Here is a 25,683-nt window from a genome sequence, read left to right as displayed (position 1 = left end):
CGAGCTAGGCAAGCAGCCAGCAAGCTCCAACAATCCTTCTGTCTTCCCGGACAGCACTCAAATTACAGGTGAGCATGTACCCGTCAGACTTTCGTGTAGCTGCCGGGGATTTACCCTGAGGTCTTCAAGCTTCCACAGCAAGCTCTTCCTTGCTGAGCCTCCTCTCCAATCTGTTTGTGTGTTTGTTTGAGATGGGGTCTTGAACTCCTGCTTCTGACTCCTGAGCACTGGGATAATAAGCCCGAGCCACCGTGCCTGGTTTCAGTATGGATTTCTGTATTGCAGAGGATTGTGCATGCTAAGAAACATTCTATACTGAGCCACACCCTCAGCAGTATTGGAGCTCACCATGTAGACCAGGCTGGCCTTGACAAGGGCCCAGGACCCCAGGACCTACACTGTAGGGTCCCCTTCTCAGTAACCTCCAGCTGCGGCCTCTGCCTCTCTGCCTACAGACTTGGGGGGGGGGGGGGGATGATGATGACCGCTCCTCACAAGTGAGTCATTCCTCCAGTCCCAGCTACAGTGCCTGCTGCCCCCCAGGCAAACCATCTCCCAGGCCGGCATTATTTCAGTCAGAGGTCCAGCTAGGAACTCAGGGGGCCGTGGTCTGATCTGCCAGGCATGACTGGTTGTAGCCTTTGATCTAGGCTCCCACCCTACTGCCCAGGAAGGGGAGGGGCTCCTCCCTCATTCTGCTTGAGAGTTCCATTCCAGGAGAGACTGTCGGATAAGGCTAGGAGTCCAGGAGTGTTTGTCCCCCTCTAAGGTCGGCCATAACTTACTAGCTGCTCATCTTCCTGGCTGAGGAGACTGAGCTAAGCTGCCACTTTACAAAACCGGTTCTCCCAGATCAAGAATAGTGTGGGACTTGGTGAATGGCTGGGGAGAAACCAGACACCCCTGGGAACAGCTTCATTGATTCTTGATGAAATGAGGTGCTGGGAAAAAACATGAACCCTCCTGCAGGTTATAAACCACTTTATTGTCAGCTGCATGCTGGGACAGAGAACCCGACTCTCCAATGGCGAGAACACAACAGCTTCAAAAAGAGGAGGCGGTTTTTCTCACAGTGAGACAAATCAACGCATCTGTGTGTAAACCTCTACAGAAGTGGGGTGGCTGTTACAAAGCTGCCAGAAAGGCCAATTCTGCAGCCAGCATGAGGGTGGGACAGCTTTCCCCAGCACCTCACTATGCACTGGTACCACAGCACACCAAGTCCTGGGGAGCCACATCTGGATGCCAACAGGATTGGTACACACCAGTAAGACTGAAGTAAAACAGACAGTGCGTCACAGTCCAAACCATAAGGACCATCCATCCATCCAGTCTCAAGAACATGTCAGGGGAGGAGGCGGCACCTAAACCTCCCAGGTCTCCTGCCTTGCAGCTATTCCATGGCACAAGGCTAGTTGGGAAACTGGGCATGTTATGGTGGGACTAGTGAGCTACAAGCTAGACTCAGGTCCTGAAGTCCTCACTTCCTCCCCTCCTTGGACAGAGCATCCCCATGGTGCACCAGAGGAACTTAGAGGAGGACACAGGTGCACATCCCGTGATACCTTAAACCTGGCCCTCAAGCCCATAGTAAGGGGTGGCTCTTAGGTCCCTAGCCACCTAGCTGTATCAAAGTATAATGCAATTCCTATCCTCCTAAATGGACAAACCCCATCCTTTCCTGTTATTCAAAGCCACCTCTCCCCATGAGGCAATGCGCTATGGCCTCTTAATGCACCACACCAAGGACCAGCATTAATACTCCTTTTCACTGAGCATAGCACCCCCAGCCTGTTGCTTTGAGGTCTGAGTCCTCAAGGCTGCAGGACCCAAACCATCAGAAGTGCAGCAGGGGAAAAGTATAATCCATGGACCAGCAGCTGCTCTAAGGAGTTCACCAATGCCAGCACCCAGAGTCAAGGCCCCAGTGAGCGTGTTCGTGCCCTTCCAGAGCCAGTTTTTCTGAACCATGAGTGACTTCAACGAAAATTCCTGTGGCTATCCTTCCCCGCCTCCCTCCACTGCATCAGGACCATGATCCATGCTACCTACCGCCAGTTCCAACGGTGTGGCAGCCTGGCACAGACCCCACCTTTCGGAAGACTGAGAATTCCAGGCTGGCCCAGGCTAGGTAGTAAGACCCTGTTCCCTTTCTCCCTGAGGCTTCCACAGTCCCCTACCTTCCTGGTTTCACTACATGCCCCGGGCTGGCTTGGAATTCTCAGTCTTCCAGATGCCTGAGCACCAGGGTTACAAGCATGCCTTTCCACATTTTGCTCCTGCTGCACTGACAGTTCCTTTTTGTTCGGAGCAGGATCCACTCCCTCCAGCACATCTCCTCCACTAACAGAAGTAACCGCAGGAATGGCACAGAAAAAACAGTGGGCAGAGGGAGCAGAAAGACTAGGGTTCTGAACCCACCGCAGACACTCAGGCCAAACACGGTGGTGCACGCCTTTCATCCCAGCACTAGGGAGGCAGAGGCAGGTGAGATGGATCTCTGTGAGTTCCAGGCCAGTCAGGGTATATAGTGAGACCATGTCTCAAAACAAATAAACAAACAAACAAACAAACAAACAAACAAACAAACACCCCCAGCTAGGTATAGCCCCAGGGCCAGCCACTCCACACTCTAGGGCCTCATTTCTCCAGATGAGGACAACAATTCCCAAGCCATCTGCTTTGTACTTTTTAATAGGATCTTTGTTGACTGGGTTTCCTCTTTCTCCTAGGACAAAACTACAATTAAAAAGTGAATCCATGTCAGAACCAATAAAGCAGCATATACAACCACAGGTGTGTATGCACAAGCACACAGCCATGCATGTGCACCCATACCCACACACAGATACATACAACTTTGAGGTATACATAGCTTATCCACCATTCTCTAAAGGCTGACCAAAAGTCTCTATTCTAGGGGCCAACTCTCAGGTCAAAAGAGACTGGCTGGCTCAAGGGAATAAGATGAGGAGTGAGAGACAGGATGCCTGACCTTTGCAGGCACACAGGGGGCCAGTACGCATACACACAATACGCACATGCACATACAACATGGACACACATGAAAAAGAGGGCTAATGGTATGATAGGCTCAATGGTAGGACATTTGCCTGGGCTGTGGGAACTTTTGGGCTCCATTCCCAGTATCACAACCAGAAATAAAGAGCACTAGGGGATGGGTCTTGATGTCGAGTGCTTACCTGAGCAGCATGAAGCCCCGGCTTCCATCCCAGTAGGGAGCAGGTGAGCTGTGGTCCTGCCTTTACATTCCTGTTGGGGAGACGGGGGCAGGTAAGTCTTCTGGTTCTGTGGGACCCACCATGGCTCAGCCTAGGGCCCTAAGATGAACAAGTCTTGCTATAGTTGGCTCAGAATGCTAGGGAACACACAGAGCAGACAGTTCTTGAGGGACTCCCATTGAAGAGCTTTCAGATTGCCATTTCTTTCTTTCCTTTTTTTTCCCCCCCAAAACAGGTTTTCTCTGTGTAACTTTGGAGGCTGTCCTGGATCTTGCTTTGTAGACCAGGCTGGCCTCGAACTCACAGAGATCCACCTGGCTCTGCCTCCCGAGTGCTGGGATTAAAGGTGGGCGCCACCCCCACCCTCCCACTCTCATTTCTAACAGAGGAGGCCAACTTGGAGTACAGCTCATTTAGGGCAGGATTCGTTGTGTGCCCACATTTGCGCACACTCCTACCCAGTGCTGTGTTGTGGCCCTACCGTGGTTACAGTGTCCCTAGAGACCTTCTAGGCCCGGGAGTGGCAAACAGGTTTACTCCTGTGTGCAGGCTGGTTAGCTTTGGCTGGGTTTTAAGTCTTCCACCATGAACTTGGGGAAAAGTGTTCAGTCTGTTGGCTGGGACAGCAGGAGGAGGGGCCTGGGATCACGCCGCCTCGTATGAAGGGGAGGATCATGAAAACGTTGTAGCCCTGGGAAATTGTGTTCGAGTGTGGCCCTAGCGTTAGAACCAGTGCTGCTGACTCTAGTCTGTTGCTCTTTCTCTTGCTTTGGCATTAAGAAATCATCCTAGCTAGAGAGATGATGGAGGCGAAGTAGCAGCAGGCTGTAGAGGAAGTACACTGTTGAAGGAGATGCAGCGGAGAGGGCAGAGAGCTGGCTCTTGTAAGAGAAGCCTGCCTGCTGTAGAAAGTGGATTTTCTATCCCCTTCTGTGCCTGGGGCAGAAAGGGTGGAGCTGCTGCCTGGACCCCTGGAGCTGGGTTTTAAAGCATTTTTCCTTCAGCAGCAGGGAGAATGTGGACCCCACCCACTCAGCCACTTCAGGATTGGCCTCCAAATGCACGCAGCCTTCATTTATGAAGCACATGGGGACAGGTATTTGATGTGTGTGAGTGTGGTCATATAAGAAAGTGCTGCTACTCTGGAGCTGCCTGGTGATGGAGGGAAATGGTGATCGGATCCTCCAGTGCGCTTTGAAAATTCTGTTGTATAGTGAAGAGGACACAAGTCTTGTGTGCTTGCTGGTTGTTTGGGCCCACCTCTTGTGCCTGTAGTGCTCTGTGTTCTAATTGTATTTGCACCCCACACAAGTAACATGGATCTGGTGGATCGTAGTCCCTGTTACACATCGTTCATGGACAAGAGACTGGAGTTCCCATAGGGGAAGCCCCTGCGCCCTTCTTTGCCACTTACCCAGGAGCTTCTTGGAGCCATGAGTAGTGTGTGGCAGGTCCCACACAGGAGCAGGCACACATGGCTCCAGCTCTTTTTTTTTTTTTTGAGCTGAGGATCGAACCCCAGGCCTTGCGCTTGCTAGGTAAACGCTCTACCACTGAGCTAAATCCCCAACCTTTTTTACAAGAAGAGGAGCTAGTTCGGTGGGTCTTAGAGTCGCCTAGTCTTTCTTTCGAGCACTGCATCCTCCTTGCATGGGATTGGTGGGCCACACAGTCACCCTCTGATTGGCGTTCTTCGGGGCTAATGGCTAACAGTCATGGTCAGTGAGGGAAGAAAGCCAGCCTTCCTGGGCGTGTAGAGCATTGTCTCCTGAGACTGCAGCCCTCACCACCGCAGATGCTGTAGCCATCCATGCTGGCCAGCCCTTTCTCACCCCCCTACCCCTCTACAGTGACAAATGAAGGGCGTGGCAAGACATGCTGCCCGTGTGACTGAGGTCTAAGGAAGTTCCAGTACTCTTTGGAAGTGTGTTTGGATGCACAGTGGAATATCATGCTGGAGTTTGCTTTAAAATTCTTCCCGTGTTTCAGCAAATGGACAGAGATGGGTGAAACTTCTCTTGCTCCTTGATGGGGGATGGGCCTGTGTGGCTGACTGCATCTGGTTGTGTTTCTATTTATGATCACTCACAATAAAAAGGCTTGCAAAAGGACTCCTGATATGGCCCAGCAGGTAAAGGTGATCGCTGCCGAGTCTGATGACACACAGGTTTGATCCTTAAGACCCACGTGGTGGAAGGAGAGAACTGACTCCTGCATTGTTCTCTGACCTTTCTTGCTCATAAATAAATAAAATTTTTAAAAGATTCATTATTTATTTGTGTATGTATGCGTGCACACACTGGCATGTGCATTCTGGTGCCCATGGAAGCCAGAAGAGGGTGTTGGAAATGGTGGAGTTGGAATTCTAGGTATTGTGAGCAGCCCTGATGTGGGTGCTGGGAACCAAACTCAGGTCCACATGCTTTCAACCACTAAGCCATAAGGAAGGAAGGGAGGGAGGGAGGGAGGAAGGGAAGGAAGGACTGCAAAATGTGTATAGCATTCTATTGGGCCTCACTGTCAAACCAGCCGATCTAGAGAAGCTGCTGCACAGCACTCTATTTGCTCTGTTCTTGTGTTTTTGTTCCTCGTCCTTGTCGAGCTGTGTATAATTACTGTTTTATTGAAAAGTTGTGGTACATGCAGAGCTCCCTCAAATGACAGAAGCCTCATCGTCGGTAGGTTTGCAAAGGTTATTCATAGTGCCCTTGTTTAAATAGTACTGTGAGTTTGTTTTTATTGAGCGAACAGTAGCAGGAAGTAAATGAGGTAGTGTGAGGCCCTGGTCCTCCCAGCATCTCACTGAAGCCAAGATGCCAGGAGAAGAAGGGTCCATGTAGGGTCCTATCTCACAGCATGGAGGGGCTTCCCCACAGTGGGTGTGGCCAGGCCCCAGCAACTTTGCCTCCTTCGAACCCCTCTTAGCTGTTCCAGCCCGGTGGCATCTGTACTCAGCCCGTCCTTGCCTTGACTGAAATGCTCCTTCTCATCCTGTTCTCGGGGTTGATGTCTTCCACAGGAACCCAGCCTCCTGAGGACAGTTAATGTTTTCCAGCAGGCCCACCACCACGGGGAAGGTGGAATGCATAAAGAACTCTGATTGGGGGCCAGGCCCTGCTGAGGTAGGCCATGGCTGCCAGCTGTTCAGAGCTACATGCTGCCAGCTGTCAAGGAGAGCAGGTGCCAGGCTGCCACGGAGGGAGGCAAGGTCTTCCTGGTACCCATTCATTGTGGACACATGGGGGCTGACTGAGAGGAGGCATGTGAATCAGGGGACTTAATGATGGAGAGTGTGAGACACGCTGGACCTAGAAAACCAGTTAGATCTCCTAGTGACATACCCCCAGCCCATTCCCACGCCGTGCTGTAAGGCCATGGCCTGATCTCGCACAGACTGGTCTGGGAGTGTCTTATCTGTGTTTCAACACTTGAGCCTTGTGTCAGTGTCATCTAACCCTTGTCTGAACTACTGCTTTGGGCAAGAGATAACCTGGTGTTTTTTTTCCTTGTCGGTGCGAGGCATGGGTGCTAGAACACAGGGTTTCAGAGTCAGGTTGGCTCCCGGTCAGGACCCAGTTCTCGGACTTAGTTAGTACACTGTAATGCTGGGATGTGGTGGGTTTCCTTGCTTCTGTGAAGGGGACACTGTAAACCTGGGTAGGATCAGACCCCTGGTGGACTCCTGTGACAGCGTTCACTGTTCTGTTTCTCATCTGCTTCTGTTGGGAGCGTGAATTGTCACAGTTGCTTTGGAAAATGTGTCTGGCATTGTCTGGAGTAAGTGCCACACACCCCGGAGCCCACCTTGGCTTCCTTCCTAGGCATACATCCGAGAGAAACCAGCACACGGACGTTCGGAGACATGGACGGGAGGGAATGCCCACTGTACATTCGTGCACAATAACAAAAACCTGGAAATGGCCCAGATGCCCATCAATGGGAGGACGGTTGGATACACTAGGACACGATTGCACAATGGAATATTACCCAGCTGTCTAAACAAATTAAGTACAGTGGCATGCGGCACTGATGATGAATTCTAGCAATACATAAATATTAGATTAAAAATAGCGGGCTCCCAGACACCACACGTAGCACTACTCCTTTGTTGTAAGGTGAAAGCCAGCTAAAACTGTCATACTCACTAGGTGTGTTTACAGACACAATAAAAGTATTTAAGGAAGCTAGCCAGAATTTTCAGGTTCTGAAATCTGGGAGTAGGGTGTCTGGTTAATTGTCGGTTCTGTCAGGGTCCTGGCCTTGGTTTTACCGGGAGGCTTTGCAGGTGGTTGTTGCATTGTGGAATGAGGCTAAATGCAAGTGTATGAACCCACGTGAGCATCATGGGCCAAGGATTACGCTCAGTAATTAACCCCGTTCTGAGCATGCGGCCAACAGTCCTTCAGCTGGAGTTGGTTTTAGCTAAGGCTGCGGTGGCCCAGCATCCATCTGCTGAGGGTTGGGGTGGAGTCTGTGTTTTCATGGTTCCCCTCTCCTGCTTCTGTTCAGTCACCACCTGTCCATCCAATTCAGGTCTCCCTTCTCTGGGATGCCTGCTGGCTACTGTGACCTCAGTCAGCTTGGGACTTTTCCCTTCCTTAACTACTTATTTCCTATCTGTCACACAATTAGTACCTTGTTATGTATGGCCTCTCCGGTTAATCGTTCCCACATGTGTTCTTGTGGGTCTCTGATGAGATGGTAATCCCACAGGGCAGAGGTCAGGCTTTATCTCCTCTTCTGTGGTGGATAGCTCCCTAGTTCTGGGCCTGCTTGCCTGGCCTTCCTCTGAGATAACAGAATCCAAGCCCTCTTGTGGCTGCATAGCCAGGCGGGCCATTTGGCCGTGCGAGGTATATGTAAGCATAGTTGCTGCCCCTCTGGAAAGCCTTCCTGAGAGGAGGTGGCCTTCCTCCTCATTTCCTTCTCCTTTCTTTTCTTCCTGCAGAGCAGGGGAATGGCCATGGCTCTAGCCTTCACCCGAAGGGCAGTGAGACCAGAAGCATCCAGGGTCCCAACCAACACCCTGTGCTGGGGCTCACCTGGCTTCTCATAAATTGGAGTTCTCTGAGTTGCTACTTTTCAAGGCTTTATTACCCACAGTTAAGCATAATTCTCTGGTATGTCTCATAGCCCTCCACTTGTTCTTAGTATTACTGGATACAGGATGAGTATATCATTATTAACCCAATGACTTAAAAGTCTGTGGCACCTGTTGACTTCCCAACTCTGGGTTCATTTGCATTCACCCTGAGACCTGGACCCCCTGGGACTCTTTTGGCCCTTTCTGCTCACTGTCGGTTGACCTGGGCATCTCTTGACTCCTTGACCCCATCTGCTCACTAGTTCTCTGAGTTAACAAGGTACCTGCTGCATTAGTCAGACAGTTTGCAACCATGGGGTCTGTGCTCAGGCATTTGCGGGTACTGTTGTCTTCACACAGGGGCATGCACTCAACTCCACAGGCCCAAAGCCTAGCCTGCACTGGAATGGCTGATCTCTGACAGTTCACTGCTGTTGAAGGTAGCTCTCCTACCCTGACCCTGCCAGCCATCTGCTACCATTCCTGTCTCCTCCCTAGAGGAAAACCAGCATGGATTGTGGGACTGGAAGTGTGAGCACTTTATTATGATTTCAGGCTCAGGCGCTCGCGCTCGCGCGCTCGCTCTCTCTCTCTCTCTCTCTCTCTCTCTCTCTCTCTCTCTCTCTTCCCAAGACAAGGAGGTTTCTCTGTGTAGTTTTGGTTCCTGTCCTGATCTCACTCTGTAGACCAAGCTGACCTCAAACTCACAGAGATCCTCCTGGCTCTGCCTCCCGTGTGCTGGGATTAAAGATGTGCCCCCACTGCCTAGCTCTCAGTCTCTCTTTTTACTTAATTAATTTTGGTGGATTTTTTTTTTTTCTTTTGAGACAGGGTCTTTGTTATCCCTTTTCTTGGGGTCCACTTCTCAGTGGACACAGGATGATAGCCACTCTTGGAAAGGGAGGGGATGGCTTGGCTGGGTAGGTGTAGGGTTGGCACCTAGGGCTGTCCTGTGAGGCCAGCACAGCCTCACCCTCTGACTGGGCAGTAGCCACAGTTCTGGAATGCTAACCTCAGGGCATGGTCATCCAGCCTCTGCAGTCTGTGGCGAGAAAGCCTTGGCCATCTCAGTAGCCTGGGGCTACTGTGAGTGGCCAGCTGGGGGCTGAGCCAACACAGCTTACCCAGTGGTGGCTGATGTGGGAGAACAGGGCCCTGTAGGTGGAGTAGGGCCCTGCTTTTATTACTTTGTTCTCCGCCGAGTGGGAGGCGGTTCAGGCTGACTGGGACTGACCTCTCTCTTTACAAGCAGGTCTCTATTTTTCTCTGCCCAGCAGGCAGCGTTCCTCACTGAGCTCACGGTGGGGAGGGCTAATCAGTGCCTGGAGGGCAGGAAAACTATATGTTCCATCACATTCTCATCCTGGCTTCTAGTGCCCCGCTGTGAAAAAGCTCAGATACACTTGAGTGAATGGCGACTTGAAGGAATCTAAAAGTGACGCCACCGCCGCCGCAGCTGAGTATGCAGAGCCGAAAACGAGACTGAGGTGGGGAGTCCTGCCTGAGAGAAAGCCTAGGCTTGCGAGGGTCTGGGAACATGGGGTACAACTGCCCCCAGAGAAGTCTGACATGTTTATGCATCTGCCTTTCCTTGGATCCCCACGTATGTGTCATCCAAATGGGCTTGGCTGGCCACCTCTCCCCATGCCAACTCCTCTGGATCCCTGGGAGGACACGTGGGGACTTAAGGCCTGGGGCTCACTGTGTTCTTGCTTCCTGTCACCGAGCATATTGTGACCTTAAGGTTGGAAGGTCGAGCCACACTTGGGGGTTATTAGCTGTGCCCCAGGCTCATACCTCGCGTCTTCATCTATTCCTCCAAACTTCCAGTAGAAGGTGTAGCTGGAGTGAGCTGGCCGTCCACGCCCAGGCCTCACAGGTGCTCATGTGATAAGCACTCAGTTACTGTGTTGTCGGGTCTTTTCATGGCATCTCTGGGCTACTGCTGGACGAAGGAGTCCACTTGCTGCCATCGCAGGGGTGGTGCAGACTGCCTTCTCCTGCCTAGTCGGTCTGGCTGCAGTGAAGCAGAAAGTGTGTTTCTGTGATGGATGACTAGGCCTTCAGCTGGCTGTGGGACGGTCAGGGCTGCTGGTCTGACTTCCAAGCTCCTTGAAGGCGCTCTTGGACCCTGGCTGCCTGCCTCACACTCACCTTGCTCCCAGCTGGAAACAGGAAGGGATGGGAAAGGCTCTCTGTCCTGAGCTGACTTGGTGTGCCTGGCTGGGAGGCAGTTCTTGTCCCTGTCAATAAGATCCACTGTTCATATGGAGGGTGCCCATGTTTCCTGGGAGTTGTGACCCCTGAATAAATCGTTTGGCAAATGGCATTGATTGTTTTGAGTGCTGGGCCCTGGGAGGTCACCGCCCCATTGCCCTTTAGGAGCCCACGAGCTAGGAAGGAGACCGCAAAGGTGAGACAGGTTGAGCCAGGAAGGCCACTGCCCGGCTTTGTAACCAATGACGTTCGCTCTTGGCCACATTCCCTTAGCAGTCAGTACTCCACATGGTTATAGTCACCTGTCACCTTTGGTTACATAAAAGGAGTGACAGCATACCTTAATTCCAGGCTCAGACGTCATTGGGTCAACTATGGCACATTCTGCTTCTGAGTTCAGATCTGACCTTTGAATCATTTTTTAAAATAATTTATTTATTCTTATTTTATGTACAGTGGTGTTTTGCCTGCATATATGTCTGTGTGAGGTAGTCAGATCTTGGAGTTACAGACAGTTGTTAGCTGCCACGAGGGTGCTGGGAATTGAACCCGAGTCCTCTGGAAGAGCAGCCAGTGCTCTTAACTGCTGAACCATCTCTCCAGCCCTCTTTTTTTTTTTTTCTTTTTAAGATTTAAAAATGTTATTCTATGTGTATGGGTGGTTTTCCTGCATATATATCTGCATCATGTGTCTAGTACCCAAGGAGGCCGGAAGAGGATGTTGGATTCCTTGGGAGTGGAGTTACAGACAGTTGTGAGCCGCCCTGTGGGTGCTGGGAACCACACCAGGTCCTCTACAAGAGCAGCCAGTACTCAACGGCCCGGCCAACTCCCCAGCCCCACTCAGGATCCGTCTGAATGCAATACTCCAGATAGCCATTGCCAGACACCTGGGCCCCAAAACCAGACGGAAAACCCCTTGGGAATCCTTGCTCACCTGAGAGGGGTGTTTGTTCCTCAGCATGGGCTATCTGACCACAGGAGCCCGAGGCAGAGGGAGCTGGGCTTCCAGAAACATCTTCTGTCTGAGCCCTTCCTGTTCCGTCTTCCCTGTACCTGGAGCTCTGATTCTGCATCTCTACCTGGGTCCCATCTCACATCGCATCCCTGTCCCGTTCAATCCTCCCGTCATCCAAGGCTCTGATATCCAGGATGTAGATGTGTTTACCTCTCTCCTTTCCCACAACACCCTCCCACCCCCAGCCCTGAGCTGTCAGGGAGATCTGTGGATAGAGTGGATTTTTTTTTTTTCCTTTTTTGAGACATTGTCTAACTCTACGGCACTGATTGGTGTGGGACTCACTACATAGACCTGAATGGCCTAAAACTCAGAGATACACCTGCCTCAGTCCACTGAGTGCTGGGATTAAAGGGGTGGATCTTGTATTGGCAGAGAACCTAACTCTGGTTCCACCTGCCTAGTTTAGGACTAAAGGAGATAATGCAGTATCTGGCCAGTTACTGGCTTACGGGGCCCTTGGATTTGTGATTGTTCAAAATAAAGTATCCTTTGCATTGGAGATGGGCAGTGTTTGTTGAGGTCCTGTGTTCTCTGTTCATACTAGACTAACCTTCCTTTTGGCCAGCCCTGATCAGCCAGCCCTTGGTAGGTGTCTCCTAGAGATTAACACTTGAGACATGACCTTCTTGGTTATCTGTGCAGGGGACACAGGGAATGATCACAGCCCGCAGAGGACTTAGGATGGCTTAGGTTAGGGGCAGGCGTGGTGGTAGGTGGGTGTCACAGGATATAGCAGGTTGTAGCAAGCAGTGAGTGGCCACTGTTTGTGGAGCCACCCCCAACAACCCCCTCTCCACCCCTAACCAGGATGGCAGCATCTGTTGAGATTTCACTTCCTGCCAAGATATTACTGGTGAAACTGGTTTACACACACACACACACACACACACACACACACACACACACACACACACACACACATCCCTGTCCCCGTTGTCAGCTCTGTCCTGAGCTGTCTTTCCCCAGTTTCCTGCTGGAGAGTATGTTCTTTTGGGTGGAGATTTCTTACTATCTAGGTGAAGTATTATCTGTCTCTTGCCACAGACTCCTTTCTCTGTGGAAAGTGGCTGATTTACAGAGATTTGCCCACAGGATAGGGGACAGTGAGGGGCTGTTGGGAGGCGGACACATAATCCTGCTCGGTTATCCACTCTGCTTCTCTCTCTCTCCAGCCTTTGTGGGTCATTCTCCCTGGCACAGGGTGAGTCTAGCAGGCATTGCTCAGCCGCCGCTGCACCCTCCCCCACTGAGCCCAGACCAGGCTCCTCAGCGCTCAGTGGGTGTCCCCACTAGCCTTGGGGAGTCAAAACTACCCTTGGGCCGGCTGTGGTGGTGCACGCCTTTAATCCCAGCACTCAGGAGGCAGAGGCAGGTGGATCTTTGTGAGTTCGAGGCCAGCCTGGGCTACAGAGTGAGTTCCAGGAAAGGCGCAAAGCTACACAGAGAAACCCTGTCTCCAAAAACCAAAAACAAACTACCCATGATGTTATAGGCAGGTGTGTGTGTGTGTGTGTGTGTGTGTGTGTGTGTGTGTGTGTGTGTATCCTAGTAGATGATCCTGCTTATCCCTCCTTCCTTCCAGTGCCTGGCCCAGAGGGATGGAGAAGTCTATGAGAGCATTTCTGTTTTTGAAGCTTCTGGAGTGGAGTTGACACCCCCCTCTCCCTATGCAAAAGTAGCCGTGGTCTGTATTTCTCCAAGGGCTCCACTTTCTGGGGCTATGACCTTGGGTCTTCATTACAGCCAGGCTTTTCTAAGTCAGTGTAGGAACATCCATAGCCCCTAAGTATGTTGGAAGTGACATCTAGCAAAACTCAAGGACACCAGCGTGGGTTTAGCCAGCACGGGCTGGGGGCTGGATTGCATACCCGGTCCAAAGAGCTTGGTGGCCTGTGGGTTAGGGAGAACACTTGCTTGTCTGGCAGCAGTTCCGAAGCTGGTAGAGACTTTTAAAATCATAGATGGGCACTCGCCGGCGAGTCACTCCCTGAGCAGTGGCTCTTGCACATCTGGTTCTCAATTGTCACGCTGGGAATTTGGAGGAGAATGTACCACATCAGCCTTGGGGTCAGAGGGCAGAAGGTGGTTTGGCGTCTGTTCCAACCTCCCCTGCCACACAGCCAGGCAGCACACATACCTACACATCTTGGTTGGTGCCTGTTCCTTGTTCTTTATCCTTTCCCATCAGGACATCTCTCTCATGGAGCTTATGCTTTAACTGTCATGTCACGGAGCGTCCGAGGCAGTGTAATTTATGAAGAGGTTTATTTAGCTCCTGCTTTGTGGTACTGAAAGCCCAAGATCAGGCAGCTGTTTTGGAGGCCTGATGACAGGGGTGGGGGTGGGTGTCTCACAAAGGCAGGAGTGGGTGCAGTAGAGATCACATGACAAGGCAGAAAGCAACTGAGATTTAGAGGTCCTTTGAGAACTACCTAATCACTTCCCATTCAGCCCTGTCTTTTAAAGGTCTCACCATCTTCTAACATTGCCGCCTTGGGAACTAAGCTTCCCTTTCAGGAACCTTGGGGAGTGCACACCACATCCAGAGCCTAGCAGGGTCCCCTGCTCAGCAGCCGGCTGTCTTTGTTAGGGTGCTGCGCTTGCAGGAGAGGAGCCGCCTCCTCCCAGCCGTGGGCTCTGAGAGCAGGCCCACCCACACACTCAGGCTGCCCTGCCTACTCCCTGCAGGTTGTGTGGTTTTTGTTTTGGTCCACAATCTCCAAACAGGTGCAGCAGGTGGCACCCAGCAGATACCCGGAAAGCAGAGAGGCAAGCACTAAATAAAATCACATATGTCACAATTTCTGGTCTTTCTGCTAGTTTTCCCTGCCTTCTAGATGCTTGCCCTGGGGTGATGGAGTCGCGGGACCGCTAACCACAGGTGGCCTTTGTCCTGAGGTACTCATGTGGCAAAGCCTAAGCTTACCCTGGTGTGTGGAGTGGTAGATTTGTATGCTGTCCCCACCCCAGCTTGCTTTTGGGCCCTCGGGTCCTGGCAGGCTGCATGATGTGGGCTGCCATCTGCAGCTGGAGGCTCCTGGGTACTTTCTGCTGTTCTTGAACCCCAAGAATGAAGGAACCAAGGGCAGTGGGTAAGGGCAGTGTGCCAGGTATGGTGAGACACAGTAGTTGGGGAGGTGCCACTTGCTGGGATGGGGAAGGCTATGTCTCCGGCACTGAGCTCTGGTTAGTGGAGTACTGGGGTAGAAGGTTCCTCCCACGTGACTAGAGGTCTGGAGAAGTGCCTTGTTCTTCAGGTACTGCTGCAGTGCCTGGCCACCACCTTGCTGCACCCCGATGGTGTGTGTCATGCTTGTCTTAGCCCACCCTGCAGGTTGCACTGCTCCCTGACGGGCCAGGCTCACTCATTGTAACAATCCAGTCTCCAGGAAGCCTTGCCTTCCCTTCCTCCTTGCTTTCTCACCTCTCCTGGAAGCCCAAAAAAAGGAGTTCTACGACCTGACCTGCGGTCGGATTCCTCCTGCTTCTAAGATTGGGCTCCTTAGGCTAGCCGTGGCTCCAGCACGCTAACAATGGGAGTGTTGGTGGGTGGAGGACGGGACAGCCCTGAGGTCTAAGACAGCTCCCTCGTCTCAGCTCTGGGGGGAGTCCTCCTCCCTTTCCCAGGAAGCTGGTCCTGATGCGAAGTGGGCCCTTGGCAGACACTCACTAGTCAGCGAGCAGAAGGCTCTGGTGTGGTGCCCAGAGCCCTAAGGCAGGGTCCAGTGGGACCTGATTCCGGACCCAAATGTGGTGCCAGGTCTCCCTTTCTTCCTACTCAGGGCTTGCTTTCTGGCTCTATAGCTAATCCATAAGGCTGTTGTGGTTTGATTCTGGATTCTTGGAGCTGGAGCAAAGGCTCAGCAGTTAAGAATGGGCACTGCCCTCGCAGAGAACCCAAGTCCAGCGCTCAGGACGCACATCGAGTGGCTCACACCTCCATGTAATCCAGCCCTAGGGGATCCGACACCTCTAGCTTCTGTAGGCACCTGGCCACACAGGCATGCATACACATAATTAAAAATAAGACTTTAAAAAAATAGTCAATTCCGGGGTTGGGGATTTAGCTCAGTGGTAGAGCGCTTGCCTAGCAAGTGCAAGACCCTGGGTTCAGTCCTCGGCTCTGGCCACAAAAAAAAAAAAAAAAAAAAAAAAAATGTAAATTCTTCATTTCTCCTGATGTTGGTTGGACATGCATGGATGAGACCTGCCGCCCCTACACTTGTGGCTGCTAATGACATCGTTAGAGAAGTTGGTCCCCAAAGTCACCCTCTGGTTTCTCATGACCAGACACGTGTTCACCTCCTACAGGATTCCCCAGGCACCTTCACCCTGTCCTCATTCCCTGGCATTAGACAGACAGCTGCCCACAGAGCAGCCAAGGAAGGGCAGGTGTTTCTTGGGGTTACTTGAAATGTCCTCTGGGCCCATCCATCTTGAGTTCTTTGGGCTCTTTCTGGTGTGTTGTATACTTGTTTGCTTGTCCTAGCAGGCAGCTCTGGGCTCCTGATGCAGGAAGACGGGCCATGTGTTGTGTATCTGGTCCCGTCTGTCCGTCGTCCCATCATCCCCCCCCCCCCGCCCCTCCCTTAGAAGCTGGAGTCGCCCTTCCTGGTGGTGCTGGCTTTTGGGGAGGGGGGCTCCTCCCCCACAGTTCTCCTTTTCAGTCAGCTCAGAGGAATTTGTCTGTCATTCTGTCCATAAGGGAATGAGCTGGCATTTCTGTTGTGTTGGAAGAGGGTTTCTGACGACTTGGTAACCTCAGACAGGCCTTCAAATTGCCTTATCCTAGAACACAGCTTGGCCTAATTAGGGAAACCTGTGCTGCCATGCTGGTTCAGATCGAGATGGTTTCAGGCCCCGGGGACCCTGGATTAATTGAAACGAGGCGGAACAGATGGATTGAGTCTATCAACAATGCTCCATGGCAGCCTCTTCACACTAAAGCACTTCATTACCCACTGATTGTACCAGGACTCCTGCCCCAGTCAGCAGGGGCTGGGTTAGGACTGGAGGCCCCCGAGCAGATGGAATTACAAGCTCCTGATCCCCCGGGTCGTGCCTTGAGCAGGTGTCATGGATAAATCACCATTTTATGTTTCTTCACAGTTAAATTGGAAAATTGTGGTCCTAGCGGTAACAGTCCCCAAAAGCTCTCTGTGGCTCACGATTTTGGGGTCAAATCCCTATTGCCCTCTCAGGGGTGGCAATGTGGGAGGCAGGCTGGCCTGGGCTGAAATGGCAGGCTGGCAATGTCATGAGTCAGTAGTGAAGGAATGAAGCAGGTGTCGGCTGCCGGAGAAGCCCTGGTTTGGGCCATGGGGCGACTGTGGGGTGGGACAGCCCTGCCCCTCACTCTGGTTCCTACCAGGAATGAAATCCCTGAGCAACACCACATGGCAGGTCCCACAGATTGTGTGTGCTGGCGGTTCCTGTCCTGGACACCACATAGGAATGTAGGAGGGAAGAGGAACAGGAACCTCCCGATGGCTGGGTATTTCCAGTAAGAATCGTGAAGTGATCGGTACGGTGCAAGAGCCATGTTGGAAGGGCAGCTTTTGTTTTGGACAATGTTGTTGAAGTGTGTTCTGGGAACTGTCTTGGCTAAATCCAGGCGAGAGATTTTGTTGAGATGTAGCACTCGGAAGAATGTAAATTGGTGGCACAAGTGTCAGGCCACAAATGACCCATGTCATACTTCTCCCAACTTCAGGGTCTCTCTGGGGCTGCGTTCCTGCCACACAGGCTAGAGTTGGTGCCCTGCAGTTCCTAGAGAAGTTTCCTGGTGGAACCTGATGGTGTCTGTAGACATCTGACACTACTGAGGCCTTTCCTGTGGGCTGCCACCACTGTAGTATAGAATTGAGGAGGAATCTTTGTTTTGCTCCTAAGATGATCACACTTGGGACTTTACAGTTTAGAAAGCACAGTATGTTCAAGCCCGCATCATAGATTCACTTCAGAATGTATTTTTCACATTTATATTCAGTATTCCACATATAGACATTTTCACGGAAAATTACAAAATGCTCTGAACTATTCCCTTTTTTCCTCCCACTTTGAAATAGTTCATCTTTTGCTGACAGTTGCAAGCTGTGAATCTTAAGGAAACAGTGTGAGACTGTGCCAGGTTTGAAAGGCATGGGAGATAACTCTGCAGAGGGAAGCATTTGGTCTTCGGGGTTTGGTTTCTCATCAGTATGGGGGAGAGAGAAGACACCTACATAAAAGAGGCTTTGTAAGGGAGCCTTAATGCAAATCTTTAGGAATATTTTCTGATTCAATTTTCCCAACTGCCACTATTAGAGGCTTTTTGATGCCTGAGTGGGGAGCTGATTGACAAGTAAAATGTGGAAGTCCCATGGAAGTGGAGGATGAATAAATTTAGAGAGAGAATGTTGCATGTGATTGTGGGTACTGCTGCTTTGGCTGAGGTTTGGGGGCTAAGAGGGCCCTGGCCAGTGTTGCTAGGCTCTATGTAGAAGGGCATCTCAGTGGAAGAGAGCAGCATGTGCATCGTTTAATGTGCTGCTCAGTAACCTGGGGCTTGATCTGCTGCTTACCTGGAACATCTAGATGTTTCTCAGCCAGTCCTTTACCTGCCAGGCTCCTAAGCATCCTCCCCTCAGCCTAGGCCAGAAGCCCCCTGCCACTGGGAAGCCCTTGACAGCACTCCGTTTGCTGTGCTGTGACTGCCTACTTGCCGTTCTCAGCCACAGCCAGGTCTGCAGCGTGGGTCCTATGAGTATCTGAACTCAGACAAGACCTGCAGGGTATACAAGCAGCTCGTACAAAGCTGATGCCATTCATGTGCCTGCCTTTTAGTCTTGACTCTGGCTGAGAGTCTGGGTAGGTCAGTGTGAACATTCTTTGTGGTCTTGTTCTGCCTCTGTAGAAAGCCCCTGTTCTGCTGCATGAACCATCCTCATCTCCTTGGCCACCAAGAACATCACTTTTTTCCTGCTGCCCGTGCAGGGTGTTTAACTTTTGGATTCTCCAGACTGATGCCCTTAGCCTCAACAGCTCTTATTTTCCTTCTGGATCCAGTTTCAGGGTGCTAGAGAGGTGGCTCAGCCATTAAGAGCACTGACTCACTTTCAGGGGACCCCAATTTCTTTGTGAGCACCCCATATATGGTACTTCACAGTCATCTCTAACTCCAGTTCCAGAGGATTTGGCACCCTCTTTTTGGCCTCCACAGGTACCAGGCATGCATGTGGTGCACATACATATATGCAGGCAAAGCACCCATACACATTAAAAAAAAAAAGTTTCACTCAAAAGTTGGTGGTGGTTGTGGGCTGTTCTTTCCATTTTTCATGAAATCATTGTTCCTTTGTGTTTGTTTGATTTTGAAGACAGATTCTCACTATGTAGTCTTGGTTGGCCTAGAACTTGCTATGTAGACCAGACTAGCTTCAAACTCACAGAGATCCACCTACCTCCACTTCCTGCATGCTGGGATTAAAGGTGTGTGCCACCAAACCCCGGCTGAAATCATTGTTCTTGATCTAGCAATCCCACACTAACTTCTACACATGCATATAAAAGTAGTTTTATCCTGATCACTCTCCTCGTTTTGTTTCTTAGAGACAGTCTTATTTATAGCCTAGGCTGGCCCGAAACTCACTTGTGAATCCAAGCTGACTTTAAGCTCACAGTGAGCCTCCTGCCTCAACCTCCCAAATGCTGGGGTTGTAGGCATGTACCTCCTGAATGCTAGGGTTATAGGTGTGCACCACTACGCCTGACTTGGTTTTTTGGTTTCTTAAGCCACTATACATCCCAGGCAGGGCTTGAATTCGTGCTCATTTTTCTGTCTCTGTTTCCTGAGTTCTGGGGCTTCAGGCAAGTGGCACCATGCCTGGCCTGGTGCTGTCCTGATTCTTCCAGCACCTTACGTTTCCTCTACCTGTACAGAGAAAGATTCTCCTGTCCAAATGTGTGGCAGAGACTGATAGGCCTGGTTAAACTTCACAGGGAGACTCCATCTTGGCCTCTGCCAATGTGTAGTGCTCTCTTCTGGAGTTCCTATGGGAGCCCGTTTTCAGGTTCCTCGTGTCATTACCCAGCAGGTCCACATAGAGAAGATGATTAGGGCCACGGGCCTGAGTGCAGGTGTCTGAGATGGTCAGCACTTGGCTGGGCTGGGGGAGGAGGTTTTTTGCTCCATCCCCTTGGCATTTTTATAAATACCCTGGGGCAGAGACAGTTGGGGCTCATTGGAATAGGTTCCAGGCCCTCCTGTATTTTCTATCTGTTTATCTTCACACTATAAATCCTTCTATCTAATATTTCCTGCTGCTCACACTCAAGAAAACTCTGGGGGGCTATGGGGTTGGTGGGTAAACGCCCCACAGGTTCCCCATCCACAAGCTCCTGCCTTCAAACTGCCTGTGTCCTGGGAGGTCCCTCCCCTAGAGCCTCCTCCTGCCCCGTCCCTGGTTTCAGGACCCCTCTTCTCCAGGACCTGAGGTTCTCCTTAACTAGCCAGCATTTGCTCTTCTAACTGAGGCTTGAGCTGCCATGGTAATCTGTTTGTTAACAATGCATTCCATCCTCAACTCAGCTCAAACATCACATGTTCTATACCTCGATGCACATGAATTCTCAGGACGGGTGGATAATGGGTAATTTCTTTTCCTTTCACTGGGTCTGGCAGGTGCTTAGCTCAAATGCCTGGTAAATGAATGCTTCTTGTGGTATGTTTTCTGCATGAGAAGCTGTACATTGGGGGTTAGATTATTTTAAATTGATGTAAGTATTGTGGAATCTTCAGAAAAGACTGGAAAACCTTGGTGAAATCCTGATCGCTGTAATATAGAACATTCTGTATTTGGGTTTCTCTTAAGGTTTTTATCTATCTGCTAAACATGCATCTAACAGAATCCACTCATTAGATGTGCATTCGGTCCGTCGCCCCCCCCCCCCCAAGTCAGGGTTTCTGGCTGTCCTGGAACTTGCTCTGTAGACCAGGCTGGCCTTGAACTCCGAGATCTGCCTGCCTCTGCCTCTCACGTGCTGAGATCAAAGGCATGCGCTACCACTGTGTGCCTCAGCTTGCTCTTTCGTTCAGTTCTTGGAACTCTGTTTGAGGCAGGATCTGGCTGTGAAGCCTAGGTTGGCCTTGACTCATGGCAGTTTTCCTGCCTCAGTCTCCTAAGGGCTGGGATTATAGACCTAAGCCGTCATGCCTAGTGTATTCTTGACTCTTCCGGGGACTGCTGTAAACCACAGGCCTTGAGACTAGCCACCCTATGCCTCCTGCCAGTCAGGGAGGCCGAGGTTCTTAGTGCAGGCCCAGGTGCTGCTCTGAGGCCCATCAAGGCTGGTGTGACAGACCCTCCTGGAGAGGGTTTGGCTGTTCCCCTTGGTCTCGAGCATTTGACGAGAGCCTGTGTTTGGATCTGAAGCCCAGAATGGATGACAGAAAGGATACCTATTAGAATATTAAGCACTCTCCTGCCTGGCTTCCCCCACCCCCGCCTCCTGGGGCTCAGCTGCCTCTGCAGGATACAAACACACCCTCCTCTGACCCAGATTTGGGGGATTGTTTCTAGCAGTTAACTGCCAGTGGGCCATCCCAGGATTGGATTTAGTCCACTTTCATTTATGAAAAGGATTTATGCCGGGCTGTGATGGCAGATCTAAAATGCAGTGCGGAGGGTACCAAGTCGTACCCACCCCTCTGAACGGGTAGTGGGGCGGGGGTGCTTTCTGGAAGGACAACTTGTCAAGCCCAAGCCTTTGTTAAAGCTTGCCCCTCATCCCCACATCAGGATGCAGCTGTGGTATTTTGCGGTGGTTGGGGCTGGGGGATTGTGGAGAGCTCAGCACTGGGCTGCACTCCAGCATCGGCCAGCCTGCCCTGCTACTCGAAGCCAGCCTGGGTGGAACCAGGTGTCCCAAGCAGACTGTGGCAGCCACTTCACAGTGGCTTTCTGTTCTGAGTGCCAGGCAGAGGGGCCTCTCGTCAGCACCCTGCTCACGTCCCCACTAGGCTGAGGGCCTGGCCTGGAGGGAGGCTCCATCACTGCAGGAGCCTTGACACATTTGCTGGACTCTTGTTGGGGGAGGTCAAAGGTGCAAGGGGACTCACGGGCCACCGAGGACCTTGCCACCCATCGTGGGTATCCTGTAGCCATCCATGACTGTCAGAGCCTTGAGATGTGGCTGATATGTCTGGGGATACGAATTGCTATTTTAGTTCATTTGAATGGAAAAAAAAAAAAAAAAAAAAACCCAGGTATCCATTTAAGTGCATTTGGACCAACTAGGGAATTGAAATCTACTTGTTAAGCTGTAAAATTCATGAAATCTATATACAATTCAAGTTTTCCCAAAGTGCATACAAACTGAAGAGTGATCTAAGTGTAAAATATACTCTAGATTTCAAAGATCCCTTGAAAAAATATAAAATGACTCAATAGTAATTTTTATCTTGATGTTTTAAATGATTATTACATTTAGATACCCTGGCTTTAAAGTATTATGAAAATACTTCCACTTTTATTTATCTTCTTAAAGTGGACTTCTAGAAAAATTGGAATTACTGTTTGTCTCAAGTTGCATGTGACTGGCAATGTTAACCTTTGAGCCTGCTCTTGCTGTGATGTGATGAATGGTCCTTTAGGGGAACTGGTTAATGGCCTTTTAGCATTTTCCCCATTGAATTAGGTTTTAGAAGACTCCTGGTGTTTTACGGGGAAGACTTTTTAAAAGCCTGTTTATAAATACTGTTTCTTTATTATTGTTTTTTTTTTGAGACGGGATCTTGCTGTGTAACCCAGGCTGGTCTGGAACTTCCGGCAGCCCTCATGCCTCACCCTTTTGAATGCTAAAATTATTGGCCTGCACCACTGTGACATAAAATATTTTTTCTCCATTGCATAAATAACACCTTTCTTAAGGGAAATTAGGAAGTACTGATTAAATGAAGCTAAAGACAGCTTTCCTAATGGTTCTTTGTAATGATATTTTGCTTAGTCTTAGCATGAAAGTAGAACTTTTTCTCGGGGATTTGACAGATTGCCTTGACAATGGTGAAGGAAGCATTGTTTCCTACACTTAATTTATAGAAGGGCGCTTGAAGGCTCGGAGATTTGGACAAGGTGGCCGGAAAGCCATCAGGACTCGGAATGGGATTTAGGCGGTTGTCAGGGGTGGTCTTATTCTCCCAGGGTAGCCTGATGCTGGGACTTTGGGGAGGGCACTGCCTAAAAGGATGGGCATGCTGTCCCAAGAACCCCATTTTCCAGATGTGCTGTTCGGACGTGTGCTGGGAGAGTTTAGTGTGTTGCCACCTGAGGCATGTTTGAGATGACATCACTGTGGTTGGCAAGGTGACATGTAAACCCAGGTACTAGAGAGTCCCCACTGTCCAATGTCTCCCCTCATGCTTCTGAGGTGGTTTTGAGGTGCTCCGCTGTGAGACTAGCCCACTAGGTGTTGAGCTTGTTTCTCGAATGCCAGGGGGAAGCCTGTTGAACACAGCCACTGCCTCCCATTCTGTGCAGCTGAGAAATTCGACTCGGGCTACGTCTCAGGAGGAACCCTTTTCAAAGGCACGAGGCTTCACTGCTGTGCCACCCACCCATTTCTACCAGTCTTCCACAAAACTGGAATTTTCTCTCTGTGTGTGTGTGTGTGTATGTGTGTGTGTGTGTGTGTGTGTAGCCAGAGGTGCTATTGGATATCTTCCTCTATCACTCTCCACTTGTTGTTGTTGTTATTATTATTATTAGTAGTAGTAGTATTTTAAGTTAGAGCCTCTCACTGAGTCCAGAGCTCACTACTGGACTGGCTGGTGATCTCTGAAGATTCACCTGTTGTCGTCCCCTCTGCTGTCCTGTGTCGACGTCGTCATCAACACCCCTCCCCCCCCCACACACACATTTTGGTAATATCCTCTCTACCATGCCTCAATTTTTCACCTGAGTATTTGAGATCCAGACTCAGGTCTGCGCACTTGCATGGCAGACACTCTACCCGCTGAGACATATCTCCAGCCCCAAATTGGGTTTTTCTTTTCTAGATTTGTGAAAAGCAGTTCTAAGCCGGGAAGAAGATCGGCCCTGCCCAGCCTGGGAAATGACCAGGGCCGTGTGTGGCAGGGCTGCCACCACTGGCCAGAACACAACTCCCGAAGGACCTACAGATAGAGGATGTAACCAATGGCCTTGCCCCATTCCTTCAGGGGCCTTTGTATGAGGGTTAGGAGGCAGCTGTCCCCAAAGCCATCTTCTCTAACTGTGCTGAGCAGCCAGACGTTTTCTTCTAGACGGTCATTCCCTGTGAAAAATTAAAATTTCCTCTTCTAGAACTTGCCCCCAAACCTCATTCCATGCTCAGATCCTTAGTCCCCAGCTTATAAAGGCTCGGTAACACCGCATTGTTTATTTCCTATTTAGTTTTAACTGCACCAACTATAGGAACAAAAATAATTCAGTATAGCTTTTAAAAAGAAGCTTAATCCTAGCATGTCATTTATCTTTCCCTGCAAGTTTCTGCATATGCAGCCACCATTTTTATGTGATGAGCAAGACAGAATGATTACACTCCGAGTTGAATGGTTCATCCTATCATTTAGGACCTTCACGGTTGCCATGTAGTGGCTTGCACACTTCTCTAGTGGCTTGATTAGCTGTTATTTACCTAATGGCTCTTCACTCTTGCCTCCTGTTCTTTAATGGTGTCTTTCTCTCTTTGTCTCTGTAGGAAGTTCTCCAGCAGCTGATCGTAATGAATTTGCCCAATGTTTTGATGATTGGCAAAGACCCACTGTCTGGTGAGTGTAAGCGCCCCACCCCCACCTCCTGTAGTGCCTGGGCAATGCCATCAGTTTGGACAGCTGTTAGCCACAGCTCTGGCTGCCAGCTTGGAGCCAGCGCAGTGAAACATGTGATGGTTTTGGTGAGGCTTTAAAAAGTGGCTTACTGTCCTGAGGCTTTGGGCCAAGAAAGCATTTCTTCCCTTAGAGAGTGAATCTCTCTCCATCCTCAGATGTGCATGCGAAGACAGGCAGGGCTGTTGCTTTGTGCCTTCTGAGAATGTGGGTCTGACTTTGGGAGTCTGAAATGTGACGGGCTCCGCAGGCTCTACTTCTGTATCCATGGCACCAGGTTCCGTTGTGGTGGGTGCGTCCCTAGACTGGAAAACAAGCACCTTTTGGGGAGCCAGTGTCTCTCTTCGGGGATCCTGTGATGTTTGTGTATGTTCCATGAGTAGTTCCTGTCCCATGTCCCTCACTGGACTGAGAGCACCTGGTGGGCAGGGGTTCTAAGCCTCTCTGGTCTGGGACTCAGTAGGTCTATAAAGTGGCCAATGCTCCAGGCACCTTCTGTCACAGCATAGCTTCACTCCTGCATGCAGGTAATTCCCAGGTGACAGGGCATGGTGGTGGGTGGCCTCCCTTCCACGTTATCACACTGCCTCGCTCAGGATGCACTGGGAGGTGGGGGGTCAGAGCTCCTTCTGCTGGCTCCTTGTTGATTGGTCGTTTGGAACTCCAGAGTAGGTGAGGTGTTAGGACAAACAAGAGAGCCACACCTGCAGGATGGGCTGAGGCCAGGGGTCCTGAGAGTCTGTAGTTTGTACAGAAGGAGCTTCACCCAGTGGGCTGCTCCTTGACCTCCCTGGGGTCTAGCTCTCCTTCCTCCTGACTGGGACAGTCTGTAAGTTGCCGTAAAACTGGAGGAAAAGTAAACCCAGTGACCAGCCAAGGACATGACTTCTAAAAGAACAGTTTGCTCAGTGGTATGGCCTTGGGAGTCAGCAGAGACAGCTTTGTACAGCGTAAGTAGGTGGGACCTTTCTGAGCTCCTGCTGAAATATGTCCACTTTCTTTTTTTTTTTTCCTTTTTTTTTTTTTTTTTTTTTTTTTTTTTTTTGATGCCAAAATAGAGACATCCATGGCACTAGCCCATGAGCATTCATCACCAGCATGATCTGGTGGCTCTTCCATGTCTATCTACCAGGTTGTTTGATGGCTCTGCCTGTGAGGACCTTCCCCATTGCATCAGCAACAGGAACATTTGGTTCTCCAAACCCCAGCTCTGAATCTGTCTTATGGCCTTCCAAGAAGAGGTAGAGAATGCCACCTGCAGTCCATCCAGCCACCC

The 25,683-nt window shown here is 50.6% G+C and overlaps 1 protein-coding gene across 1 annotated transcript in view; it reads left to right on the top strand.

The window, feature by feature from the left end:
* The window catches only part of Ccdc88c (coiled-coil domain containing 88C), a 123,522-nt gene that overhangs the window by 24,900 nt on the left and 72,939 nt on the right, over positions 1-25,683 (top strand). The window contains 1 exon segment of the mRNA XM_036206178.1: positions 24,281-24,350. Coding sequence (XP_036062071.1) covers positions 24,281-24,350 — 70 coding nt within the window.

Source organism: Onychomys torridus, chromosome 14, assembly GCF_903995425.1.
Source record: "Onychomys torridus chromosome 14, mOncTor1.1, whole genome shotgun sequence".
Lineage (NCBI taxonomy): Eukaryota > Metazoa > Chordata > Mammalia > Rodentia > Cricetidae > Onychomys > Onychomys torridus.
This window is presented reverse-complemented; position numbering and strand designations above follow the sequence as displayed.